At 39.2% G+C, this 13,350-nt stretch overlaps 1 protein-coding gene across 1 annotated transcript; it reads left to right on the forward strand.

The window, feature by feature from the left end:
* Nucleotides 1–11,963: 11,963 nt before the first annotated feature.
* On the forward strand, nt 11,964–13,320 carry LOC129776430 (Golgi SNAP receptor complex member 1). Its single transcript, XM_055782069.1, has 5 exons — nt 11,964–12,110; nt 12,188–12,450; nt 12,509–12,675; nt 12,743–12,877; nt 12,939–13,320. The coding sequence occupies exons 1-5, from the start codon at nt 12,089–12,091 to the stop codon at nt 13,039–13,041; spliced, it is 690 nt and encodes a 229-aa protein (XP_055638044.1). The 5' UTR covers nt 11,964–12,088; the 3' UTR covers nt 13,042–13,320.
* Nucleotides 13,321–13,350: the final 30 nt, after the last annotated feature.

Genomic DNA, 13,350 nt, shown 5'->3' on the forward strand with positions numbered 1-13,350 from the left:
TTTCTCAATAGATCGCAAAGGTTTTTGCATCAATTGATAGGAAATATATCTACGCATCTATCATAACGAATAACATTTCATTTTTCTTGAGATAAATAATTAAATAATTGTGAAATATCAAGCATTGTCAAAATGCACTATGTGCCCATTTTTGATTGGTCCATTTTGTGCTCCTCAAATCGTACCGACCAAAACGGGCAACCAGAGCAGCAGCGAAATAGAATGAAGCACGATTGGAAAGGAAAAAGAAAAAAATGAACGAAACATTGGTCGCAGTCTCACACATGCGTAATTCTCGAGCCAGCCAGTCAGCTTAAAAATCCCCGCTCCGCTGCCGCAACGATCATTCTCATTCAAACCGTACACCACATCGGTTCGCATCACAACACATCAACAAACCAACCCAAGCAGCCATGTCTGGACATGGTAAAGGAGGAAAAGTGAAGGGAAAGGCAAAATCCCGCTCGAACCGTGTTGATCTGGAGTTCCCCGCAAGGGTAGCTAGGCCGAGCGCGTTAGTACCAGTGCACCAGTCCACCTAGTCGGCGTTATATAGTTTCGGCCGCCGAAGTGATCGAGTTAGCTGGCAAAGCTGCTCGCGACGATAAGAAAACCCGCATTCGGAACAGAACACATTCGATTCGGTGGACATCAAGACAACAGGCAGTTGCAGCGAGTGGCGAGTGGCAAACGCAATCGCAAAACGGCATCAGGTAGCAGAAGAAAAAAGTTTGTTCTTTATACAAACTGCTTTGGTGGCAAATCCAGAACAAGGCGGCATCGAGGGCGTTCGAAATGGTTTTTTTCAAAACCACGAGTACAAAGTTTTCTAAATTGGAACCATTCCATAAAACAAGGCGCTTTTCAGGGCCATTAAACCTTCCAAAAAAGAGTTTAGGGAATACAGTTCAATGCTTTCTAAAACATTATCAAAAATAATAATAAAACACAAATTGATTTTTTCTTAATTTGTTTGCCAGGATCTGACGAGTATGTGAATTTGGCAGTTGTTCTGAGCTTATTGATAGTTGGGGACTTTCCTGATTATTCAATTTTCACCAATTCTTAAATTGTTTCCAGATTGAAAGTACAGTAATTTACAATTAGTTCGACATTTAGCTAATTGGACGGACATGTAATGCGACTTATTTAGTTGGACATTTGTGTACATAGAGATCCAAATTATGACCCCACATTGAAGGTCGACACTGTCCACTGTCATCGCAAATGTTCCATTACAGGTTAAAATCGCCTCCAATGCGACACTGAGTGGCGCTTCGGCACGTCGCATTGAATGTAATTTACTGTACAACATGTCACAAAGCTGGATGGGAAGAAATTTTCCAACTGTGAAAGCTGTGGCGAGTGGCAACAAATCGCTTAACAGGAAGGTTTAGCCGAACAAGATGGGGATATCGAGTGATAACAAAACAATAAACTCTTTAGATTGAAGATAATTTTGTGATCCTGAAAAGGACCCTTTTTAGCCTGCATGTGAATCCAACGAGCGAACAAATCGTAATAAATGTATTTTTTGCAATCGCTCCCTTTTAACGCTCATTCGTTCGTCTCGTTGGACTCGCCCCTCTGGCTGAGTCTGCCGATTTGTCTCTATCCTGTGAGTGTGTACCGCTAGAGTATAAAACACGCGGACCCCAAAAAAATATCTTATTTTCTTTCAAACCGTAAACCCGTGTGGTTGTGCGGCATCGGCATCGTGGACGTAACAAAGGAGGACAAGTTAAGGAAAGGCAAAGTCTCACTCGAACCGTGCAGGTCTCCAGTTCCCTGTTGGTCGCATTCACTGATTGCTCCGCAAGGGTAACTAGGCCGAACGGATTGGTGCCGGAGCACCAGTATACCTAACAGCGATTATAGAGTTTCGGTCGTCGGAGTGCTCGAGTTGGCTTGCAAAGCTGCTCACGACAATCAGAAAACCCGCATCAAGAACAGAGCAGCTTCGGTTCGGCGCTCATCAAGGCAACAATTAGTTTCAGTGAGTGGCAAAGTGTTTCTCCGGCACGTCGCATTAAATGTAATTTACTGAACAATATGTCACAAGCTGGATGGGAATAAATTTTCCAACTGTGAAAGCTGTGGCGAGTGGCAAACGCAATAGCTAAACAGGAAGGTTTAACCGAACAAGATGGGAATATCGAGTGATAACAAAAACACAACACCAAAGGTTCTTTTCAGAACCATCAACATATTCATAAAGAGTAAACAGTAAACTAATCCATTTTTCAGGTAGATAGGTAGGTATTCACGTAGGAGAAGGAAATAAAACAATATATTTAAAATATATATTTAACAAAAGCTGTCCCCTTTGTATAGTCCTACGTCACTCCGGTTATGTCCCCGACATTACCCACCCGACTTTTTTAAGTTTGTTTTTCATGCATATAATTTTTGATTATTGAATGTAAAAGAAGAATTTAATATATTTTCCCAGAATCTCTCAGGAGGTGATAGATGATCATATTTCATGGAAAAAACCCTCCTACGCATATGTTCGAATTTTAACAATGACAGAGTTATAGAACTAAACTGGCTCTACACTAAAAAGTACGCTACGTAAGCCAATTATGTTGCTTTCATTTGAAAGATATTTTTTTTTTAAATCTTTAAAACATTTTCTTGCTAGTTGTACGTTTTTCTCATAATCCAGTGGACCGATATAGCTGATTTTTTTAGCATGTAAAAATCTTATTATCTGAATTGTTACGTAGCGGTTTTTGAAAATTATGAAAATTGCCAAAATGTCGGCCATTTGAATAATAAAAAAAAAATCAACAAAAATCGTAAGGCCGTGGTTATCAGAGAAGTTATCAATGATGATAATCGATCAAAGCAGATAGGTCCTTTTCGTAGGTCAGAATTCATTTTTGCATGCTGAAAAAAAACTTCTGCTAAATTGGTCCACTAGATTCTGAGATAAACGTACCACCAGCTGAAAAAATGCCCTTGAAGATTCGTACAGCCATGTTACTCTTGAGATGACCCCATAGTTTTTACTGCAGATTTTCAACGAAATGAAATATCGAAGAATCCTTCCGGTACAACATTGCATAAAAACCATTTTTTCAATTTACCAGAGTTGATTCCCCCATTAAACAGATACCTGAAAAAATAAAATAAAACAAGTATAACGAAAATTTTTGCACGTAGAAGATGGAAATAAATTTGTACATAAAAAAGGCAATTTTTTTTTATTAACTTCACACTTTCAAAAATAGCTGAATGTTCAAATCAAAATATCTCTATATGTGGAAAATTCTTCAGATCATGATATAATTATAGTTTTGAATGTCAATGAATCATATATTTCAAAGCAAGAATCAACCAGGCAAACCTAATTCACCAGGTAAAAGTATGAATGAATGAGGGCAGTAATGTGGCTGTATTTCAAATTCAGTATATCGATATGAATATGAAACACACTTGCAATACACTTGTTGTTTGTCATATAACAACGAATATATTCGCTAAAAATTATCTAAATGGCAGCATAACGTCAGTTAGTAATAATGATAATAATACTAAAATGTTACTTTACATTTTTGTTGATAATATTAAGATTACGCGCTAAACATATTTTATACATAAATAAAATAAAATCTCCTCCATATCCAAACCTACATTGCTAAGTGCGCAACACTTCCCCCAGCCGCACTCTAATCTGGCCCTACAGTTGCATTCGCGTAACTTTCATTCACAGGACTTCCACCCACGACACTTCACCACGCACCTCTTTCAACAGATTCTCTTCTGTTGCTCACACTATTTCCCCCGAAAACTTCTCTACATAGAATAGCCGCGTCATCGACAAATTAAATTTTCCCATATCGGAATATGCTGCAGAATTCGCCAGTTATTAATTGTTATTAATTCTTCGCTGCACAGCAGATTAATCTCTTTAGTTTGCGAAAATGAAATGAAATAAAATGACGTTGTACTGGAAAAATACATACTAAGACACCCGACATCATCAGCACGAGGGAAAAAAATCATCAACGACGGTAGCAACGTATAACTATTGCATTCAGAATCTACAAAAACATCACTAATGAGCAAGCGGGTCTGTCGCAGACGAAAGACCAAAATACTCTCACAAGGGAATGTTTTCGTGTACAGTACACGACAGTAACAATAAATGTCGCATAACATTTCCACTGTGTGACTGTAGTAAAAATTCAATCGCGTGACTGTCACGGGACAATGGTGGCGACAGTCATGAGATTACTGTCGTGATGCAGTACATTTGGTACCCCTGGTCTGAACAGTAAGCTGATTTGAAGGGCGGTATATAAAGATAGAATGGTGGAAAACGGAAGAGGGGATGTTTAACTGAGCGAGAATGAAAGAGAAATTTATCACAAACGTCTGAAATATTGCATTTCTCGATAATTTGGATGGAATTCGAGAATCCGCAGTTACATTACCGCAGAGTGGTTTTCACGGATTTGCTCACCTGATAGTACATTTCTTATTGCCTTGCTTTATGTGCACCTTTCAAGAGCGCATAATCACTAATATTCTCACAACACCGTTGCTGCGCATCATCTCCATCCGCGTTGACGGCATTGAGCTTCGTATTACGAAATGGGGGAGTAGGCATGACAATATGGGTATGCAAAGGAAATGAACACACTTTTAAAACAAAAATTATGAATGAAAATTAGTTTTCCCAAATCAAATAAGTACTCTATTGAAATGCAAATCATTTTTGCTTGCAAGCAGTGGAAAAATATCATACAAAAATTGTGTCTGAAGATATTTTTATATTATAATGGTAAGTTTTGGAGAGAATATCTGAAAATTCATAGAAATTAGTTCAAATTAGGGCCAGAACAACGTACTTCTAGTAGATAAATAATGACAAGAAAAAAATTTCATACAAATTTTAGTAATTTATAACTGCCTTAGGGTCTAATCGACTAATCGACTAATCTGATAGAGAAGAGTTGGCCTCATACAAACTAATGTCGTATCCAGATGGCGACACCATTCCGCCGTCAACGCGAATCGAGCCACCGAAGCAAAAGGGGGAACCGTACAACAGCGACTTTGATGCCTTGTGTGTTTTATCTCGTTCATATTTCATTATCGAGGCCCCGCGGTAGCCTGTCATTGCAAAATCAACAGCTTATTCAATGTTTATTTTAACTGGGATATAGTACATTTCAGTAAAATTACCTTACGGTTTCAAAGTTTTTTTTAAATAAATGAGAACAAAGAATATATCGCGCAACTGCGAACCGAATTTTGTGAGTTCAGAAATGATAATTGGCTTAATAAACCGTTGATTGATTGAGTATAGCCCCAGTTCTGTTCTCAGAAATAAATGAAATCTTTTCTGCATTTTCAAGAATGTTTAAGCTTTCCGCCCATTTTGGGTACTCCATATTTATCCATAAAATGGTTATGTCGAATATTTTTCCACATCATAGAACTTATTCACTGAAATATGTATCCTGCATGAAAGTCACATAAACATTGAGCGATCAAGCTTCCACTGGTAGTGGAGGATCTTCGTTTTCAACTTCTAAACAACGTCATATTTGAGCATAAATTGAACTCTGTGCTCTAAGCGTAAGAACACACTGGACGGCTTCCCCGCGCGGATTTTGCAATGACAGACCGCCGCGGGGCCTCGATAATGGAATGTGAATGAGATAAAACACACAAGGCGGAGCGGGTACGGCCGGTTCTAAAGTCACTGTTGTAAGGTTCCTCATTCTCTGCGGTGGCTCGATGGAGATGATGCGCCGCAACGGTTTTGTGATAGTATTAGTGTTTATGCGGTGCACATGAAGCAAGGTAATAGTTAATGTACTATCGGTGAGCCAATACGTGAAAATCACTCTGCGGTCATGTAGCTGCGGATTCTCGAATACTACCCAAATTATCGAGAAATGCAATATTTCAGACGTGTGCGATCAACTTCTTTCTCCCTCTCGCTCAGGTAAACATCCCTCTTCCGTTTTCCACCATTCTGTCTTTATATACCTCCCCTCTAATCCGCTTACTGTCCAAACAGTTGTACCTTGTACCATAGACTCGTCTTGCATCCGTCTATAAAAATATGATAATGGCCGCTAGTGAAGCCGTCGAAAGCCGCTGAATGTGTTTTTCATCGAGCTCCTGCTGCGACTTGTCATTGCGAGAATCGCGCGGGAGAGCCGTCTAGTGTGTTTCCACGCTAAGTCCAGGTCTACGTGAGAGTAAAATTGACATAGCGAACTACTGATACATTTGTATCTGCAGAGTGGGATGTTGATAATATGATGAAATGACCGGAATAATTCCAAATAATTTGAGAAGGGCAAAACGAGTGCTATCCAAATTTTTATAATACCAGCTCAAAAACAGAGTTCATGTGCAGAACTCTATACTGAAAGAAGCAGATTCAGCCCACTTTTTCTGATGGGTAGTACCCTCGTTCCCAAATTTTTCCCGAACTTAGCATCCGTTTTGCGACGATATCTTTGATACAGCTTGGTTAGGTATGCTCCTACCGGTCGAAAGATTGTGATGCTACAAATGAGATTTCCGTTAATAAGCACATGTTATTACGACATTCGTGTTTTTTTTTCAGAGGGGCTTTGAATCCGGAATTAGATTACATATTCTGAACCACAGCCAAGAGGTAAATTCTATCAATGCGTTTTATGGAATAAAACATTCAAAATATTGTTTTCTTTGTTCTAATTTTCGCTTCAATATATGAACTAGTATCTCGCAGTCCAAGTTAAGTAAAGATGTATGCCTTAATCCATTGGTTGTTTCTTCAAAACAATATATTAATGAAGTATAGAAGTTATTAATATCAAAATCAATTTTGACATAGGACTATGTCTTTGATTTCTATATGGAGGGGGGGTCACTCTACGAAAAATGTAACGATTCATTAAGAGTTTTCAAATACATATTACTCAAAATCGCTATTGCGACATATGTTATGTTATATACCATTAGACAGGAAATTAATCCAGCTTTTTATTTGTCTTATAACACCAACAGGAAATATAGTAAAACAGTTGAACAAATTGACGATTGAAATGGGTCTGTTTTTCGATTGCACTAATCACCCGCTTTCCTCCCCGACGCAACGAGCAACCTTTTTGCCTGCATTTCGGCGTTAGCTCACAATGTGAAACGATGCGTATCAGGAGTTATTCTCCATTTTGGCAACTGATTTAGAAGTTCGGAAGGATATACTCACGCATATCAAATTTTGACAGCATGAATAGTCGCAATCTTAATATTATGTTCTACATATATGTATTCCTTAGAAGCCCGCTTCACTTCCTCAAATGCAGTAGCCTATTCTCCTTTCCATTTCCTATACATAAGCAGAACTTAGCACCCAATGAGATCAATTCACTACAGCAGCTACACGAATGCAGCTACATGGCCATAGGATACTCAATTTACATCACCGGGCTATAACGTTATTACAAACAATGTTCCGGACAACGTGGCAACGAAGGAGGAAATGCTACTTTTATATATAATATATTTCTGTAGTCATAGAATTTTTAAACTTAGGCTCATATTTATGTAAATCTTAACTATTGATACAGATTCTTCCACGTTATCTTATCTAACTTGTTTAAAGGATACTAGTTTATACAGGAAACCGTTTTTTGATGTATCAAAATAGAAAAAAATACAGATTTTGAACAACGGAAAAACTTAATTCAAATGCAATTACTACACACAATCACAGTCCTATGTCAAGATCCCGTCTGTGCCCCTAGGCTCAGATCCATAAACTTTTTGAGTACGATTTTTTAATAGTGTATACGTGTTAAAATATTTTTTTACTAAATAATTCATTTATTTTCTTACAACTTTGTTCAACACTGCGACTCACTGCACTGTTTACCAATTCAAATATACTACGTCTACTAATATTCCTTATAGCACATTGGTTCGGAACGGTACAATTAGAAAAATCCTCGGTCGAAAACTACCAATTACATTTGGTAATGCAAACATTAGTAGAATGTACAATTTTTTGTACATATTGTCGACAAACCCGCATCCTTACCAGAGTTTAGTATAATTTACTAGATAACATTAGTAAACTTGAATGTTGTCATGTCTGAAGACTGGTGAGAGAAGCGCGTATTGAACATTTTTATTGTTGTCATAATGCAATACTTTGGAAAATGTAGACGACATTGGGCTTACGAATCATAGTTCTGCTTGACATATATGTTTATCAGTACGGTAGAAAATGACTAAGGGTGAGGCCAGAGTGAACGCGACATGCGATGCGATGCAATGCGACGCGAAAAGAACGCGATTTTTAAAGCGACATAGTGGCCAGAGTGGACGCGATTGAATGCGACTGACATACGCGACAGACGTAAACAACAGGTTTCATTTTCATTTTGTGTTCAAGTTTCGAAATGGATTCTGACGAAGAATATTTAATGTCCGAAAGCGTAAGTATTTTTTTTCGGAAACAAAAAAGACTTCGGAATCCATTCTATCGCAACTATACCCGTATGAACATCGAAACTTTCGAATATATTTTAGGACATATTGAAGTTGTTCTCATAAAAAAGTGGACCAACTTTATTTAAATTCCAATTGAGTCTGGCGAAAAACTTTTGATCACACTGAGGTTAGAAAATATTCATAAATAATCTTTATGTTCGATTTTGAATCTCTTTTCCCTTCACGTAGTTTTCCGGCATTATTTCGCAATCCCTTTATCTGTGCTTTCTAGGTCTTTTGCAACGGGATACTGGGCTTCATTTGTTGCTTCATAAATAGCAGACAACTGAAGTATGGCCAGTTAGTGGAAATGCTGTCATCACCGGGATCCCTAGATCTCGACTGCGGCAGCTTTCGCAGTTAACGACCAAAAGTATCCCGTAAATTTTTCCATTTTTTAGCAGCATACTCTGAAATTTGAAAAATCCTTTCAATATATATTCAAACAATTCCCTTTGTCTCACTTACCAGTGATTCCTAATTCATTCGATACTTCTTTCCAACACTTACTAACTAGAACCCGGTTTGTGTCGAGTTTGTGATTCCAAAGTGCACTTCTTTGAAATATAGCTCCGATTAGTGCTTCCACATCCACAGACACATCTTCTTCCGCCATGATGTAAACAAAATATATAACTGACATTCACTTGTCGCGTGTTCATCGCGCGAAAAAGCTGTGCATGTCGAGGTTGATTTTGTGTCGCGCACAAATTCGCTTGTCGCGTCGTATCGCATCGCGTTTAGGCATGGCGTAAATTGAGACGCATATAGCGCGAGTAACTTGGCGCAATATAGCGCCTGTTTTTGTGGCTAATGAAAACAGATAGAACGGCGCAAATTGGCCAAATGACGCGAGATGGTGGAGCGCTCGTGAGACACGACTCGCGCGATGCTGTGGCTGAACCACAGTTTCTCGTGCTGCTCATGCCGGTTGTGGTAGTTGTGTTGGTGAACAATCATATAGCGCCGTGGGTTTGATACTGTATGGCTGTACTGGTCGAGTGATTGTGTTAGTAAATAAATATATCGCGCAACTCTGTGTTAATCAGTCATTGTATGCGAGTGGCATGTTATTTACACCAAACTGCGACTCAATATGCGCTCCACCACGCTACGTTTGTGGCACGTATGAGTCGTGTTGGTAGTCTCGCGTTCGCTTACGAGCGCTATACGCTTCTCAATTTGCGCCTAGCCTTAGGCCGATTACACATTATCCGGTTTCAGCCGGAACGGTTTGAAACCCAAATAGCAAATTTCGACCGTACCAACTTCTTTACGGCGCCGTGATGCAGCCGTCTACTGCGACTACAATGTCCGGCCCCGGACAAGCATTATACGCGATGACAATAGTGTTGTGCCGACGTCTGGAGACATCAGTTTGGGAAAGCAAATCATCGTCTATAAGATTATTAGACCTTAAAACAGTTTTAAGTTGCTTAATTTTTGAATGAAAATTTTTTACTTCATGTTATTTTATTACTTCAAACACGTAGTACTGACTTTTATTTAACCATTTTTGTATATTTTTTTTCATATTTTCACTGAAACTCATAATTGTAATATAAAAACATCATCAAACACAGTTCTTGTTCAGAGGGGTTTCTCCACTTGCAAAAGAACGTGTTACTCCATTACGAAAATAACATATTTTATAAGAAGAAGGTAATTTTCATTCATAACTTTTATTTTCAAACATGTGTTTATTGCACCTGAAAATCTATTATCACTATCATTTCCCAAAAGCAGAGTACGAAGTTCCATGCCATCAGCGCGGATTGACAGTTGTTTGTCATGTCTGTTAGTATTAGTACAATTCAGGCAGTTTTTCGTCCCGTGTATTAGTATATGTGTGCTATTGACGTTTGTTTGTTGTTTTTGAAATTCAGAATTTGCAAGTGATATGGATGGATTTCTACTTTACTCCTTTATTTCGATGCTGTGGAACAAGTTTAGTGATGCAGGTTTCTGCTCAAAGCAAAGCTATGGTCAGCGATTTTATCGAGCTGAATGTGAAGGTCAGTTTTCGTCAATTTTAACACACCAACAATAGCTCTCTACTAATATTCTTATTGGGTATTCCACACAGTTCGACCTGACCCGGAAAGCGATCGATGACAGGGCTCGGCTCGAGGATTTCAAGACCAAACTGTCTGCCATGTGACCGGTGATCAAGATGTTCTCCTGCCCGATGCAGAAGCATCGGCTCTGTCAGAGCGAAATCATCCAGCGGTTGGCATATCTGATTCGGTCAATACGCCTAGGATCCGCGTATTGATAACTATGTGTTGATGCGAAATGCGCTTGAGAAGCCGTCCCTGCCCCGGGAGTACGCGATCGAGGAATTGCGAAATATGCTGAGCGCGATTCTGGATGAGAATCTGCGGAAGCAGCGATAAAATAGTTTTTGAAGGAAAATTATGTTGTTTTAATCGTAAAGATTCATACTGCAATGGTGGAATAAAAAGACACTCTAGAATAGATGGATTATCTCGTAGGCAAATTCTAAGAAAATCACAGGAAGTGAATAAATAATTGAGTAGTGCCCTTAGCTTACGAAATGTTTTTTATTGGTTCATTCAAATTCTATTGGAAATATGTGGCAACAGAGCGTATGGATTGAATAATACTGTTTGTGTAAGTTTGGAAATAAAACAATTTAGCGTATGGATAAATACACCGCAACTGGACTTTTAAATTTATTTGTCATTGCAATTGTATTCTGAAATGGGGCGAGAAGATTCACACCTTCGACCGCTCGATCGCACCTATCGGTAATAATACCGTTCTGATGCAGGGTGCGCGTCATTTTCGCAAGAACCGCCGTGTTCCTGGTGTGCCACATTTTAACACGGCCGTATATACTCTCCAAAGGAACGCAAATTTGAGAAGACGCGTAATTGCTGCAGCAGCCGTGTTTTCAAGGTTTTCCGTATGCAGACGGCTGCATGTAGCAGGAGTATTTGCAGCAATGTTTATCTGTCAATCCACTATATAAATAAATGCACGTATGTGTATGTGAGAGATGCACGGTTTTGTGAAGCGCGAGGTCTTTTTCACATTGTTATCCGGTTTTCCGTCCAAACCCAGCGGCGTTTTTTGAAATCGGTCCGGCAGAAACCGGATAATGTGTAATCGGCCTTACTCTGGCATATGAAATAGTTTTTTGCCAGAATTGAATAAACGGAGCTTATTCGCGCGACAACGCGCGGCTTGTCAAAAATCACGTAGTGTCGCATCGCAACGCATGTCGCGTTCACTCTGGCATCACCCTAAAGATTGGTAGCATTTACTATCAGTTCCTGTTAATAACAGAATTAGTGACGTAAATTACAGCGAAAAACAAGATATCGTTCGTACACGTAGCGATGTCACAAGCTCAACATTGCGTCACCTTGATGACTTTACTGACGTTGTTTGATGAATTGACATTTCATTGCACCCTGTTATCCTCCAGCGAGATGTTGCTGCAATGTTTTGATTCGTTTTGACAACAGTGGAGTTACGTTTCAATGAGATTAACGATAAACCATTAAATGCATCAAAAAAAGGATTTCTCACTGTAGTTAATCCAACAAATATGGGATCTACGGATTGGGATAGTCAGTATTTTCAGTGTCATGTTTACGTTAATAACTTTTTTTGTATCAACTCATCAAAATGTACTATTTACTTTAAGTATTGCGGAAGCAGGCCCGTCACTTGGAGAATGACATCGACCTGAAACTGATCGCCTTCAATAAGGTTGGCGCTGGGAGCAGCTCGATAAGTTCGGCAACGGATACGGCTCCCCTGTTGGGCGATCATGTTTTCGAGTCGCTTTCGCTCGAGATCGAGCAGATGTTGGATAAGTTGTCCAGCATTAACGAAAAAATGGCAGAGATACCGGGCACGGGAGCGGCCGTCATGCATGTATTGCAGCGGCATCGAGAGATTTTGCACGTATGTTGAATGATGGGTTAGATTAACAGGGTTCGTCTAATTAGTATGTGCGTTACAGGGTTACCGACAGGAGTATCTTAAAATTCAGGCCAACCACACAACACGAATGGAACGAGAGGAACTCCTGCGGGGATCCGGACTGGGAACTTCATCGATGAGCTCTGCTGCCACATCCGGGCTGAGCCGGAGGGATATGTATCTGAAGGAAAACACTCATATACACAAGTATTTTATTTGGATATTCTCTATAGTCAACATAGTTAATCAATTCATTGGCGATATTTTCTTTCAGTTCGAGTTCCATGGTTAATGATCAGATTAGCATCGCAATGGAGACGAAGGAACACTTGACCTCACAGCGGCAGCATATGAAACGCTTCCAGACTAGAATGCACGACATCTCCAATAGATTCCCTATGATTTCTAGGTGATGTTGTCTCTTATTTTGGAGAATTTAAGGTTTTTAAAATTATTTTCATATAATATAGTCTCGTGCAACGAATCAACATTCGCAAGCGGCGTGAATCGCTCATCCTCGGGGCAGTAATCGCGATCTGTACGATACTCCTGCTACTGTACGCCTTCCATTGATCGTGGATAGCATCCAGGGAACCATATTAGCGGTTTCCTAATTTATCAGACTTTTAAAAGCTTGTTCTTTCTATATCACACAGTTGTTATCATTATTTTATTATTGTGTATTAATCCTAATCCAAGAAAGCACTAGCTGTGCTAAAAATGGTCGAACTAAGCAAGGGGAATCGACTAAAATCAATTCCGTAGATAGAATTGTAGAATCTTTTGATCGAAAATGTATTTATCAGGAGGGTAATAAAGAACCGAAGTTCTGACGGAGTTTTGTGATAGTAATGGTAGGGTTTACGGTAACGTTGTGATTTA

This window comes from Toxorhynchites rutilus, chromosome 3, assembly GCF_029784135.1.
Source record: "Toxorhynchites rutilus septentrionalis strain SRP chromosome 3, ASM2978413v1, whole genome shotgun sequence".
Lineage (NCBI taxonomy): Eukaryota > Metazoa > Arthropoda > Insecta > Diptera > Culicidae > Toxorhynchites > Toxorhynchites rutilus.